Source organism: Hyperolius riggenbachi, chromosome 9 (genome assembly GCF_040937935.1).
Source record: "Hyperolius riggenbachi isolate aHypRig1 chromosome 9, aHypRig1.pri, whole genome shotgun sequence".
NCBI lineage: Eukaryota > Metazoa > Chordata > Amphibia > Anura > Hyperoliidae > Hyperolius > Hyperolius riggenbachi.
The window spans coordinates 8,397,585-8,412,966 of NC_090654.1; the positions used below are offsets into that span (position 1 = coordinate 8,397,585).

The 15,382-nt window shown below is 48.1% G+C and overlaps 1 protein-coding gene across 1 annotated transcript in view; it reads left to right on the top strand.

Moving 5' to 3' along the window:
- Positions 1 to 15,382, top strand: part of LOC137532381 (inter-alpha-trypsin inhibitor heavy chain H3-like) — a 140,365-nt gene that overhangs the window by 70,301 nt on the left and 54,682 nt on the right. Inside the window, exons 9-11 of the mRNA XM_068252814.1 lie at positions 5,365 to 5,533; positions 10,557 to 10,682; positions 13,652 to 13,833. Coding sequence (XP_068108915.1) covers positions 5,365 to 5,533; positions 10,557 to 10,682; positions 13,652 to 13,833 — 477 coding nt within the window. The remainder of the gene's footprint in view (positions 1 to 5,364; positions 5,534 to 10,556; positions 10,683 to 13,651; positions 13,834 to 15,382) is intronic.

The following is a 15,382-nucleotide window of genomic DNA, read 5'->3' on the forward strand; positions in this document are numbered from 1 at the left end:
ACAAAGCGGTGCAGTGCTGGAATGGCCTTGCGGGAGAAAAAGTGTCTGCTGGGGAGCTGCCAGTCTGGGGCTGCACAAGCAAGCAGCGCCCGCATGTCGCTCCCCTCCTGCACGAGCGTGTACGGCAGGAGTTGGGAGCACATGGCCCGTGCCAGCAAGCCGTTCAGCTGCCGCACGCGACGGCTGCTGGGAGGCAGAGCCCTAACCACCCCCTGGAAGGACTCGCTCAAAAGGCTCTGGCGTGGCCTTTTGCTGACACGGGAATCACCAGACACAGCGGAGGAGGCCACTGAGGACTGGCTGCCAGAACAGGCCTCAGTGTCGGCGGCAGGAGTTGCAGAGGGGGGAGGAGCAGTGCGTTTCCGCACTCCTGCTGGTGCTGCTGGAGGAGCAGGAGGGCGGGTGGCTGCTGTTGCTGCTGCTGAAGGCTGTGCAGTGATGGGTGTGGTGCCACTGCCAGCACCAGATGCCTTCAGCCTCTGGAACTCCTCATGCTGGTGGAAATGTTTAGCCGCAAGGTGGTTGATCAGCGAGCTGGTGCTGAACTTTAAGGGGTCTGCACCTCTGCTCAACTTCCGCTGACAGTGGTTGCAAGTGGCGTACTTGCTGTACACAGTGGGCATGGTGAAAAAGCGCCAGATTGGTGACAGAAACATCCCCCTACGGCATGGAAGCGCTGCTGCCTGTCTCCCTGTGGTGGTTGGGGGGGGGGCTTGGGTGCGGCTGGTGGTGGTACTGGCTGATGCTGCTGCTGCTGCTGCTGAGCCTGAGACACCAGCAGGCTGTGGGTCGCTGCCAATGCTTGCAATGATGCGCCTCCTTGCAAGGCCCACAAGCGCATCCTCCTCCTCCTCCGAGCTGCTGAGGACGACATCCCCTGGAGGTGGTGGCACCCAGTCTCTGTCTGTCACCGGGTCATCAACATCATCCTCCCCCTCCTCAAACATGTCCTGCTGGGATGATGACCCCCCAAACTCCTCTCCTGATGCATGGATGGGCTGCTTGACTGTCGCCACAGTCTTGCTGTCCAATCCCTCATCCCCCAAAGTGCCCATCAGCATCTCCTCCTCAAAATCGCCAACAACAGCAGACAATTGACTCATCATGCCTGGGGTCAAAAGAGTGCTGAATGAGAGGTCGGCGACTGACGGTGAACTGGCCTCCTCCCCAGACCCTGCTGGGCGGCTGCTGCGAACAGGGGTGGTGGTGGTGGTGGTGGTGAGGGTGGAGGCCTCGGATGCAGAGCTGATGGCGGGCTGCTCATCCTCCGTCATGAGTTGCACCACAGTGTCTGCATCCTTTTCCTCAATGGGACGTTTCCGACCCGGCTGGAGGAAAATCGGAGCAGGTGCTACACGCTGCTGCTGCTGTGTCTCTGCAGCGTGAGTTGCAGATGCTCCTGCTGGGCGGCGCCCAAGGCGTCCACGGCCAGTGGCTATGGGAGGAATGTTAGCCACTGACGCTGCTGCTGCTGCTGCGGAACTGTGCATGGTGGCGCGCCCGCGGCCGCGGCTTGCCACAATGCTGCTCCCTCTCCTCCTGATTCCCTTGCTGCCCTTCCCCTTGCCCAAACCGCGCTGGCTGCCACTTCCAGACATCTTAAATGTTTTGGGCGTATAGACAAAAGTTTTGTAAAAGGGCGGGTGAAAAGTGGGGTACTTTAATGGAGTGGGTTGGTTGGTGAGGTGACTGAGTGAGTGTCCCCTAGTACAGTAAGTAAGTAGTAACAGTCAGGAAGTACAACTAGCAGTTACAATAATCAGTAGTAATCACAAGTAAATTTAGTGTGTGTACACTCAGACAGTGAGTGCACGCACGCAGGAGCTAGTAGCCTATGAACACAGTGACTGAGTGTCCTAGACTCCTAGTACAGTAAGAGTAAGTAGTAACAGTAAGTAGAACTAACTAATTACAATAATCAATCAGCGATCAGAAGGAAATGGAGTGTGGGTGGTGTGTGTACACTCAGACAGTGAGTGACCGCACGCAGGAGCTAGTAGCCTATGAACACAGTGACTGAGTGTCCTAGACTCCTAGTACAGTAAGAGTAAGTAGTAACAGTAAGTAGAACTAACTAATTACAATAATCAATCAGCGATCAGAAGGAAATGGAGTGTGGGTGGTGTGTGTACACTCAGACAGTGAGTGACCGCACGCAGGAGCTAGTAGCCTATGAACACAGTGACTGAGTGTCCTAGACTCCTAGTACAGTAAGAGTAAGTAGTAACAGTAAGTAGAACTAACTAATTACAATAATCAATCAGCGATCAGAAGGAAATGGAGTGTGGGTGGTGTGTGTACACTCAGACAGTGAGTGACCGCACGCAGGAGCTAGTAGCCTATGAACACAGTGACTGAGTGTCCTAGACTCCTAGTACAGTAAGAGTAAGTAGTAACAGTAAGTAGAACTAACTAATTACAATAATCAATCAGCGATCAGAAGGAAATGGAGTGTGGGTGGTGTGTGTACACTCAGACAGTGAGTGACCGCACGCAGGAGCTAGTAGCCTATGAACACAGTGACTGAGTGTCCTAGACTCCTAGTACAGTAAGAGTAAGTAGTAACAGTAAGTACAACTAACTAATTACAATAATCAATCAGCGATCAGAAGGAAATGGAGTGTGGGTGGTGTGTGTACACTCAGACAGTGAGTGACCGCACGCAGGAGCTAGTAGCCTATGAACACAGTGACTGAGTGTCCTAGACTCCTAGTACAGTAAGAGTAAGTAGTAACAGTAAGTAGAACTAACTAATTACAATAATCAATCAGCGATCAGAAGGAAATGGAGTGTGGGTGGTGTGTGTACACTCAGACAGTGAGTGACCGCACGCAGGAGCTAGTAGCCTATGAACACAGTGACTGAGTGTCCTAGACTCCTAGTACAGTAAGAGTAAGTAGTAACAGTAAGTAGAACTAACTAATTACAATAATCAATCAGCGATCAGAAGGAAATGGAGTGTGGGTGGTGTGTGTACACTCAGACAGTGAGTGACCGCACGCAGGAGCTAGTAGCCTATGAACACAGTGACTGAGTGTCCTAGACTCCTAGTACAGTAAGAGTAAGTAGTAACAGTAAGTACAACTAACTAATTACAATAATCAATCAGCGATCAGAAGGAAATGGAGTGTGGGTGGTGTGTGTACACTCAGACAGTGAGTGACCGCACGCAGGAGCTAGTAGCCTATGAACACAGTGACTGAGTGTCCTAGACTCCTAGTACAGTAAGAGTAAGTAGTAACAGTAAGTACAACTAACTAATTACAATAATCAATCAGCGATCAGAAGGAAATGGAGTGTGGGTGGTGTGTGTACACTCAGACAGTGAGTGACCGCACGCAGGAGCTAGTAGCCTATGAACACAGTGACTGAGTGTCCTAGACTCCTAGTACAGTAAGAGTAAGTAGTAACAGTAAGTAGAACTAACTAATTACAATAATCAATCAGCGATCAGAAGGAAATGGAGTGTGGGTGGTGTGTGTACACTCAGACAGTGAGTGACCGCACGCAGGAGCTAGTAGCCTATGAACACAGTGACTGTCTGACTGAGTGTCCTAGACTCCTAGTACAGTAAGAGTAAGTAGTAACAGTAAGTACAACTAACTAACAATAATCTATCAGTAATCAGAAGGAAATAGAGTGTGTGTACACACAGACAGTGAGTGAGTGCACACACGCAGGAGCTAGCTAGTAGCCTATAAACAGTGACAGTCAGTGAGTGTCCTACTCCTAGTACAGTATAACTACAATACTATTAGTAAAGGACAGCAGAAATACTGGTATAGATGAGAGAAATAAACAGAGGACAGCTGCCCACAGAGGCAAGGCCCCCCTGAGGCCTAAACCTGTAAGCTTGCAGCAGCTGCCTGTCTCTAATGTAACACACAAGCTACTAACTAAAATACAATGTCTATCTAACTAACAACAATATAGGTGTATATGGCAGGTGTAGGTGAGCAAAAACGCTAGGTAAATGATCACAATAGAGCACTTGCTAAGCCAAAGCACAAAGGAGCAACTCTCTCTCTGTACAAGTCTCAGGCAAGCATGGAGAAACGTAACATGGCGGCCGCTATTTATAGGGTAGGGGCTGGCCAGGGTCCCCCTCTGTGATTGGCTGCCGTCAGAGGGCCTGGGAGCCCTCTGATTGGCTCTAAGGACATCAATCTGGGCTATGACGCTATTCGAGCTCGGTACCGAGCTCGAATAGCGCCGAGTTGCTCGAATAGCTCGAATAGTGAATGGGCTATTCGAGTGTACTCGGATAGCCCATTCGAATAGCTCCAGCTATTCGGAGCTCGAATACCGAGCTCGAATAGCTGAAAAAGAGCTCGAATATTCGAGCTACTCGAATATTCGAGCTCTGCTGAGCACCACTGCATACCACCAATTCACACACCCCCCTTCCAAGACAACCCACTTATCCCCACCTTTCCCAGACCACCAACGCAGGCCACCCCTTCCAAAACCACCTACTTACTGCCCATCCAAGACCACCCACTCACCCCCCTTCCATGACCACCTACTCCACCCACTTCTCAAACCATCCACTCACACCCACCTTCCAAGATGACCCACTCCACCCCCTTTTTAGACCACCCATCCCCCTCCAAGACCACCCACTCCACCCCCTTCTCAGACCACCTACTTCACACCCTTCCCAGACCATCCACTCCACCCCTTCCCAGACCACCCACTCATTCATCTCCCACCCCCCTTCCTCGTATCACCTAAGGCCACATAGTACAGTCCTGGAACATGCTCAGAAAACTTCCCTTCTCCACCCATCACTCACAGCAATGTGTGTATTGCATATACAGTATAAGCTCCATGATTAACTGATGTCATTATCACTTTAAAAGTATCAGTCATTTCGTGTAGCACAGACTTTCAGATCTGCAAAATATCATGTTCTGAGACAGCCCTATCTGTGACCCACCCACTTTTAGATGAGTAGCCCAATGGTGCTGAGCCAAGCAAGATTAGCTCCACCCACATAGCTTGCTGTTAGGTCCTTTATGTGGGCTCCTTCACATCACATGACCATTTTTATGAAATGTATTAATTTTATTATTCAGGACTGTGTCTGACAAACAAAATGGTAAAATTTAGATACTCTGCTTACTGAGCCATCAGAGTGTATATACAGTATAGGACTGTAGGGGGAGCATGGGCTATAAACACACATGACGATGAACAGGAGGACAAGGACGGACATGCTGAATTCTGGGAAATATTCCTTGCATAGGCAGAATGGTTGGAGAGACTGGAGACAGAAGTCTATAAGATTTTTAAAAGACTCCATGAGACTCAAGTTTTGCTTAAAAACATGAACTTATATATTACTTTTATGTCCACACTTAGACAAGGGAAGCCTTACTCAAGATTCTGGAGGACACCGCAGAGCACGATCACTTCAATTTCGTAGTATTTAACGGTGGAATCAGTGTATGGAAAGACCAGTTAGTGAAAGCAACTCCGGAAAACCTACAGGAAGCCAAAGACTTTGTTAGCAACATTGGAGCTGCTGGTGGTAAGTAAATATAGAAATGTAAATAATATTTCAAACAACAAAACTGCCCACAGACATGGAAGATAGTAGATCTGCCCATATTGATTCAGAATGGGTGGTAATCGCTTTTCTGTAGGAGCCTCTCGGAAACCTGCGGATGAGGACAGTAGTAAGGGAGCTGATTGAATGGGGTACTTACAGAGAAGCCCAATTTGATTCTTGTACAATGAGACATGTGGAGAGGAGGCCAAGTACCTCGAAAACTGAAGAGACAAGTAAGGGGAGTATGTATCCTCATGTAGCCGCATCCAGGTATGAAGGGAGTGCTACCCTGTACCTAATCAAGTGTATGACGCAGGGCCGGTACTCTTATGAGGCAAGGTGAAACATTTGCATCAGGCAGCAACAGGAGCAGAATTTTTGTACTGTTTTTACACTAACAGTGTGCAGTCAGAGCAGGAGGAGAAGCAAGAGGAGAGCGAGGTGAAGAGGTCATCATTGGGGAAATGCAGCTTGTTGTGCTGTGTGAGGAGTCTGGCAGTGAGTGAGGAGGGGGAAGGCAGAAGAGCATCATTGGAGAAAAGCAGATTGTTGTGCTGTGTGAGGAGTGTGACAGTGAGTGAGGAGGCAGGAGAGCATCATTGGGGAAAAGCAGCTTGTTGTGCTGTGTGAGGAGTCTGTTATGATCATGTCTGCAGCATGTACTGCTGGCTGCAGTTTTACTGAAGACAAGCAGTTTTTGATGTCATTACATGCATTTACTTGCATAGTTTGAGTTGCACTCAAACTAGTTGCTGATTCCATCTGCAGTGGCTCTGCAGCTCTGGCCAGCTCAGGATTGAATAATTACCATTCACCTGTGTGGGAATCTGCATGTCTGCTCCCATTGGATGACCTCAGTATAAAGATCTGCTTCCTGCAGGGCTCCTCGGGCTATCATAGTTTCAGATCAGTCTGTTACTCTGTCTGGGCCCCCTCGCTCCTAGGTCTCGTGTGGACTGCACTGACTCCTGCAAAGGGGTCAGTGAGTCCTTCCAAGTCCTGTTCTGTTTATTCAGTATTTGTTTCTTGCTAGTCTTGCATCATATATCGGTTCATCGCCAATATATACGCATACTAGCGTGTTTGTTATTTTCCTTGTATTCGTGTTACGTTAATACATCAGTGTCGCTGATATATACGTACTCGAACTGTTTATTTCCTGTGTTCAGTCAGTCAGCTTTCAGCACGTTTTGGTAGGTTGCGCGTATCGTGATCACCCGTGCTTAGCTAGTCAGTCCTGTTCCTGTTGCCTTGCGTGGATTGCGCTCACTTCTGCGTAGAAGTAGCGAATCCTTCTTAGTCCTGCTCCAGTTCTTAGTTAGTGTTCCTTGCTTATGTCATATATCGGTTTATCGCCGATATATACATATGTCAGTTAGTCGTTTGTAGTTCATTGATAGCTGTGATCGTAATACGCTAGGAAATTATACCTATTGTATATTTGTGTATTACGTCTTCTTTGACTCTTATTTCCTGACTATTCTGTCCTGTCCTTGTGAGGCACGCCACCGCTGCAATCGCATTGGCTGCCTCATTCCAGTCTGTCTTGTTATGGATGCTTGCTGTCACTTAAGCAGGTCAGGTAGTTAAGCAAGCGTTCATTCTGTTACCTGTCCTGTTCCTCTGAGTTCTGGTTTATGCGCTCAGCGCTACCTTGCGCTGAGCCGCTATAGTGGAAGGATTGTTTAGTGGCTGTTCGGATCTACGCCTGCTCTGTGCGCCACATCTCCTGTTGGAGTCAGTCCTCTCCTCCACTAAACTGGGGATATCCTGGTTCCTTGTGCTAGCGTGTGTACCTCCTTCACGTCAGGATATACACCACGTGCTGACTGTGGAGAATATACCACCAAGCGTAACAGAGTCTGTCTGACAGCGAGTGAGGAGGGGGAGGCAGGACAGCAGCAGTGTTTCATTTGATTTGCACAGAAGAAAGGAGGAGGTGACACTGCTGTCCTGACTGAGGAAGAATGGAGTAGTTGAGGGTGAGCAGTCTGTTTGTCACAGACTCACAGCCAGCCAGTTTGCTATTGTGTTGAGCTGCAGCATGTCATGTGAGAACATTTATTGAAGCAGAGTAAATTATCAGTTGCTGTGCGATCATTCTAAACCGGGGGTGGGGGGCGGGCGCCCTCACCCTCACAACTTTGCCTCAGGCAGTTAAAAGTCTAGAACCGGCCCTGATATGACCTGATACCCACTCACATATAAGGAAGGCTGGATCTAGTCCCCACTTAGGTGTAATGGAAGTATGACAACCTCCCCCATCCCTGCTCTCTCAGATATAAGGGGAGTGTCACGCCCTGCCCTGTTCCCAGCCACACCTCTCACAGCATGCACATAGATTTTCCAGCATCTGGGACTACAATCTATATACCAGCCAGCTGAGAGCAGGTTAAAGGACACATCCGAGCTATGCAAAAATAAAAATAAAAACACTTACCTTACCTCCAGCCCCTGTGCCCTCGCCGCAGCTACGCTCACCGCTGGTGGTCCGCGAGCGGCTCTCAGAGTCACGCTGACGTCATCTGGACTGTACTGTGCAGGCGCAGTAGTTCTGCGCTTGCGCTGTACACTCCGGATGACGTCAGTGCAACAAGTGAGCCGCACGTTGGAGTGCAGGAAGGTGCCGACCTGGAGGAGACCGGGAGCCCCCGAATCTGCGGCGAGGGCACAGGACGGCTGCCAGTGGCCGGAAGAAGCCCCAGGTAAGTGAATTTTTTATTTTTAAAATGTTCGGACCTTCCCTTTAACAAGAGAACCAAGGTGGACGTACCGTACATACAAACATATCGTTTGCCACCACGTGTCTTATGCAGGGACACATGACCTGAAAAACAGACAGTTATACAAAAAAACCTTTGCCTACACCTCTACAGGCACGGGGGAAGTCACACCCCCTTCCTGGGGATGAGCCTCTTGATATAGGGTAGTCAAGGGCTTGCTTTAGGGTAGAGGGGGGTTGGGGGTTATGCTAAATCAGCCTGAATGGGTAACAAGGGGTCACAAAGGTGTGGCAGGGGGAACCCAATATCATTTTTTATGTAAATACTAGGTATATTTGCCAGATATCTTTATACAGCAGTAAGTTTTGCTAATTGCCCCATGCTTTATTGGAATTAAAATGAAGGCAGCGGCAATGTAACAGATGAAGCCGCCGCCTTCGCCTGTTGTTCTCCTCCCCCTTTACCCTCTCGCTTCTATACAATGCTGGCAGCCTGCGGGGACATGCGTATCCCCCCAGAGTTGTTCGTCGGGGCAGGGAATCCTGCTTGTTTGCTTGTGACGAACGACTGTGGGGGGAGACGCGTGTCCCCACCAGCTGGCAGTGTATAGAAGCGAGAGGGCAAAGGGGGAGAATGAACAACAGACGAAGGCGGCGGCTTCATCTGTTACATTGCCGCCGCCTTTATTTTATTCCATTAAGTGACAGTTCCGGCCACTTCAAACACAATCTATTAGTTGACATTAACACTGTATTGTTACGTTACGTAGAAATGTAATTAGCGCCACCTGCGGCGGTTTCATTCACACACTACTACGTGAACTAAGTATGAATGAAATTAGCAACAACAGCGCCACCTGCCGAATGCGCCCGGCTAACGGATAAGTAACGGGTAGATATACATTTTTTATACACTTCACTGCATACACTAATTTTTTTTTATAACTCTAAAATACATTTTCTCAAAAACTACAAGGTCTTTTTGAAGCTTTCCTCCACTTGCTCCCACTATTCGTTTCAGCACACCTAGCAAATTTGGTGATTATCACATGTACGATGGCTTTGCTATTAACCACTAAAGTCGGCCCAACTGACTTCAATGCAGTTTTGCAAAAAATTCTCAGGAAATTGGCCTGTAACCTTGCTGAGTGTACAATGCAAATTTTAAACAAAATAGGCTGGAAAATTTTGGTAAGTGAAATTGGTCCAATTTGCCACAATACCAAACTTTTCAGTATTTTCCCACTCATCCCTACTAGTAATTAGGGGAGAGTTTTCCAATCATGAACGGTGTTCCGAATGCTTTGTATGACAACATGAATCTTTACCAGTGGCGTAACAATAGGAGCTGCAGTCCCTGCTCCCGCTGGGGGCCACTCAGGGCCATTTTGGGGGGCAGGAGGGGTCGCAGCATGAGGGAAGAGCATGGCCACACCTTGGGCTCTCCCGTCAGCACTCCCCTCTAGCATCAATCAGTGGCAGCAGGCGGCAGGCAGGAACACCACCTTCATGCCTTCCACGTGCCGGAGGTTCCGCTCTCTAAGTGTCTGACACTACTTCCTGTTTAAACAGGAAGCAGCGTGAGGCACTTAGAGATAAGACCTCCATGGTGGATGGAGGTATGTATCGCTGCCCGCTGCCACTGATTCATGCTGGAGGCGAGCGCTGAGGGAAGAGCCCGAGGTGAGGGAGGGGGGAGGGAGGACTGTCCCTCCTCCCCGCTGATGTGTGGCTTTGCTCTCCCCTCATGCTGCGACCCCTCCTGCCCCCTAAAATGGCCCTGAGTGGGCCTGGGGGGGGGATCAAAAAATGTTCAGGTCGGCCCCATGATTTCTAGTTACGCCTCTGATATGTTCATATGTGGGCCACAGCAGTAGTATTTAGCTCGCCCTTGTCGTTGCCTCTGGATGCTGCGCTCCACATCGCGTTCCAGCCAGAAAGAGGAAGTGCTGGACGTGGAGTGCGGCGGCCAGCGGTGTCAACAAGGGTGAGGAAGTACCTCCTCCTGTTGTGGCCCGCAAATGTAAAGATTCATGTTGTTACCCAAAACATTCAATTCTAATGCTCCTCCCTACTTGTGATCTCATAAACTGGTCCATCGTGATGTCACTGGAGAACCACAAACCATCATGCTTGGTATGATTTGCCCTGTTAAATAGAAGGTATTTGCGATAATTCAGATTGAAGTGTGTAACTGTGGTTACCCACAATGCACCACTGCTACAGATACAGTAAGTCTGTCTTTTGACTCTTGCTCACTAACGGAAATATTTTTTGTAGCTACAAATATTAACGATGCCGTCATGAAAGCCGTGGAAATGGTGAACCAAGCGCGAGAGCTAAATCAGCTTCCCGAGAGAAGCGTCTCCTTAATTATCCTGCTGACTGATGGCGAAGCCACCACTGGTAAGTGATTGAATGGAGTTCCTTATAACCAGTCCTCAGCAGCCACCAGCAATGGTCAGGAGCAGGGGCGTAGCAATAGGGGGTGCAGAGGTAGCGACCGCATCGGGGCCCTTGGGCCAGAGGGGCCCCGAAGGGCTCTCCCTCATCTACATTATTACCTCTCTATTGGCCCTGTGCTCATAATAATCATTTCTATAGATTCTGTGAATAGTAGTAATCACTAACAAACTGTTTCCCAGCCTCTTCTTGCACCTCTGACACTGTAGTTGCCATTGGCAGGTTTTGGCATGCCGTATCAATTGTTATGTATAGAGTGCTTGGGGGGCCCCATGTAAAACTTGCATCGGGGCCCACAGCTCCTTAGCTACGCCACTGGTCAGGAGATATTCATAAATGTGGCTTGCATGCAATTTTAATACATATTGTATGCAGCCTGAATTTCTAAGCTTTTACTATATTTATCGGACCATAAGATGCATCAGACCATAAGACACACCTTGGTTTAGAGCATTGTTCCCCAACCCTGTCCTCAAGTCCCTCCAACAGCACATGTTTTGTGGAAATCCACAGAGGTAGTTAATCAGCTCTGCTGGGACACTAATGACCTCACCTGTGCATGTTTGTGGTTTTCTGCAGAACATGTACTGTTGGTGGGCCTGAGGACGGGGTTGGGGAACTATGGTTTAGAGGACAAAAATTGAGGTAAAAAGAAAAAAACTAAACCTGGTGCGTCCGTGGAGCACGGGCATCTTGTGGATATTCTCCCCTCAACCCCTCCAATTATTATTTTCCTTCCTCCATTCTTCTTGTATCCTTTTCTGTACCTCCTGTGTCCTCCTTTGCCCACCCCCACCCCCCGTGACCTCCTGTGTCTCCTCTGTCCCTGTTACTTTCTCTGTCCCCCATGTTTCCTTTCTCCAGTGTCCTCCTTTGTCCTATCTGTCCCCCTGCAGTCTCCTTTGTCCCCGGCCTGGGTTGCTTTTGTTCCCCTGTGCAGCCTTTATGGGTAACTCGCGATTAAACGTGTCAGAGCCAGTCTGATTTTCATGGTACCCGGGGCTGCTTCCATTCATGAGAAATGAGTTTTCTAGACTACATCTCATATTTAATTCCATTTCAGATATGCTTTAATGCTTCTTGTTACATCAGTTTCACATGCAGTATGTAGATCTCTCAAGCAATGTTGTTTTTGCTGTTCTTTATATGTACCGTATATACTCGAATACAAGTCGACCTTGTATATAAGTCGACTCCAATATTCAACCCTCTTAACCTGGAATTTTTTATTGACTCAAATATAAGTCTACCCAGCAAAGTTAATGGCTGCACTTAGGGATCAGGATTGGGGTGTCTGGGGATGAGGGATTAATGACTGCACTGCATACAGTATTGCAGCCAATACCTCCTCCAGGCCCCCAAGTGCAGCAATTATTCACTCCCTTTTATGCAGTCCAGTATTTCACCCCTGCCCCTTTCCTTATTAATTGATTTCAAAGATGCTGCTGCGCTCTCCAGATCTGTAAGAGAGAGAAATCTCCACATAGGGCAATATCGTTCAGTCTGAAAAGATCATTCCTCCATTTATTCCACGTGACACTTGTGAAGTGCTCTCCCAAATATCAATCAACTCCGTGTCCCTTGTCCCCTCTCGCTAAATGCTCACCAGATTCTGGCCACCCCAGCTTTCAGGTGGATCATAAGCAGTATGATTATAGATCACTTCCCTTCGAATCTGCAGAGAGGAGAGAATCTCCACATAGGGTAATACAGTTCCAACAGCTCAATACAATTCAACCATAAATGCCACCACGTGTCCTGCAAATTACCCTGTGCTGGTGCCAATCCGCCGTGCTCCACACCACACTGCTCACCAGATGCAGACCACCTCTATATCCGGGTGGAGGTTGCGCTGTATGTTGTGGGCAAACAGATTCACACTCTGGATCCTTTAAGAAAGGCCTTCTCAAGGTCTTGTTGTTTATTCCAATTTTTAAAATTCACTCGGTAAAACATAAAAGAAACTGACATAGCGTAATACAGTTTAAAATTGCTCCTATGCGCATAGACTCAGTGCCACTTACGCCTCCAGGTGCTTTCTGCGCGTATCATACAGTAGGTCTCTGCCAGTACCCATCCGTATCAATTCCGACTGGTGCCCGGGTGCGCCTAGATGCACGCTCTCCCGTTTCGCCTCCTTCCTCGGTCGCAGGGTGTAGATCGATGCGCTCCTATGCTGACCGGCCGGTCCGTGCGCTTGCTTCCGTGCGACGTCAGACGCACAACTCCGCCCTACGCGCGTTTCGTCCTCACTGCCAGACTCATCAGGGGCTCGGGATGGGTACTGGCAGAGATTCGAAGGGAAGTGATCTATAATCATACTGCTTATGATCCACCTGAAAGCTGGGGTGGCCAGAATCTGGTGAGCATTTAGCGAGAGGGGACAAGGGACACGGAGTTGATTGATATTTGGGAGAGCACTTCACAAGTGTCACGTGGAATAAATGGAGGAATGATCTTTTCAGACTGAACGATATTGCCCTATGTGGAGATTTCTCTCTCTTACAGATCTGGAGAGCGCAGCAGCATCTTTGAAATCAATATCCAGTGTGTGGACCATCTGCAGCGATCCCAGTGTCTGTGACTGTGTGATTTAACTCTAGCGAACTGTGGCGCAGTGTGTTGACAATTGGTTTCCTTATTAATTGTTGTGGGCAGGACTTTCAGACCTGTGTTGTCTTGGCATTTCCTTTATCAAGAAAGTGTCACTTACCACAGGGTAAATTGCAAATGGGATTGTCACTAATAGTACACACATTACTCAGTGTTGCCCATAACTCGTGTATAAGTCGACCCCTATATTTCTATGAAGTGAATCATACCTAAATTTCTAGACTTATACTTGAGTATATACAGTAGTTGTGCCTTGTATAGCAGTAGAAATCACTGATACGCTGGTTCTTCTCCTGTAGGTGAAACGCGGCCGGATAAAATCCAGGAAAACGTGAAGAACGCCATTGGTGGTAAATACACGTTGTACTGTCTCGGCTTTGGCTTTGACGTTGATTATGGATTTCTGGAAAAAATGGCGCTGGAGAACTCGGGTGTTGCCCGGCGGATTTACGAGGACTCAGACGCCGCACTACAGCTGCAGGTTCATATTTCATACATATGTGGTTTAGGCTATCATATTGTAATATACCACACAGTTTATGAAATTGTTAAATGATTTTCACTTTTTATAATATACACACGAGGAATAAAACAAACAAACGGGATGCCCCAGATAACCAGACAGGTTCCATCTACAGTCTAGGACCAGTTTTGGGGGCAATCAATTGAATTACGTATAGTAGAAACAAACAGAGCACACTAATTATCACCAAGTCTTCAGTCAATCCCCATCGATGGATGGAGCAGCCTTCGGTGAAACAGGTTACTTGAGCGCCCGGCGCTTAGCGTCATAGCCAGGGCTGTGGAGTCGGAGTTGAGTCGTCGGAGCAATTTTGGGTACCTGGAGTCGGAGATTTCATAAACTGAGGAGTCGGATGATTTTGTACAAAATCCACAGCCCTGGTAAGTATTAGACTTAGGAGTCTGAGTCATTTTGGCTACCTGGAGTCCGAGTTGGAGTCGGAGTCGGTAATTTCATAAACTGAGGAGTTGGAGTTGGTGGTTTCATAAACTGAGGAGTCGGAGTCGGAAGATTTTTGTACCGACTCCACAGCCCTGGTCATAGCACAGGCCAGTGCTAGCTGCACAACCGGGCAAGAGTTATTTGTGGATCCGGCGATTGCCAGACCCTGAATTACATCTCCCTCCATGTAGCTACAACATGGAGGGGAAATAGTATTTACCGCCGCCGGGGATTTGTGCAGCAGCAGAGTGAGCCGTCAATCGGCTCACCCTGCACCAAGATCACCAGCAGTGCCGTAATACGTACGTGCCTTCGGAGTGTAGGAAGCAAAATCCAGGAGCATCAGCATCATTTTATTACCTTATTATTCCATTTAGAAGACAACACAGACTCTATGAACTTGAACAATCCATAAAAGCACCACTCCCAGTATTGGTGGCACCATGCAGCGGGACTGATGGCAAGGAGGTGCGGAGGAGGTCAACGATCAATGCATCCCTCATAATTTCTCATCATATTACAAAATTAACTCTGTACTTTTTTTTAGATAACCTCTTTGTCTTAAATGTAAAACTCATGTAAGAACTACTAACTTTTAAAAAGTAGAAAATAAGTTAAAACAAAAACACAGGAGAGGAAAAGGGGTGGGCTAATTGCCAGCACCACGCCCGACACATTATTTCAATAGTGGGAGGTCAAGGTTGAGATTCTTAGCTTACATTGGGCTTGATGCAGTAACAAGCGGTAAGGGCTCAAACCCACTAGCAGCCTTTTCTGAGCGCTAATCATTTGTAAAGCTCTTGCCAATGCAATGCTATGTGTTTTTTTTTTTTATAAAATCACATCTCTCCAGTGATCTCACACCCATAGCATTACATTAGCAAGAGCTTTTTAAATCACAACTGCTTAGTAACAGCTTAGTAATGTACTGCTAGTGGGTTTCAGGCCTCACATTGCTTTCCAGAGACGCGCACAGCAATATCACCGGCACTGCCACTGCAGCGTATCGCGAATAATGCTATTACTGCACCCTGCGCAACTCGAGCAACGACCGTATTGCGCGTTA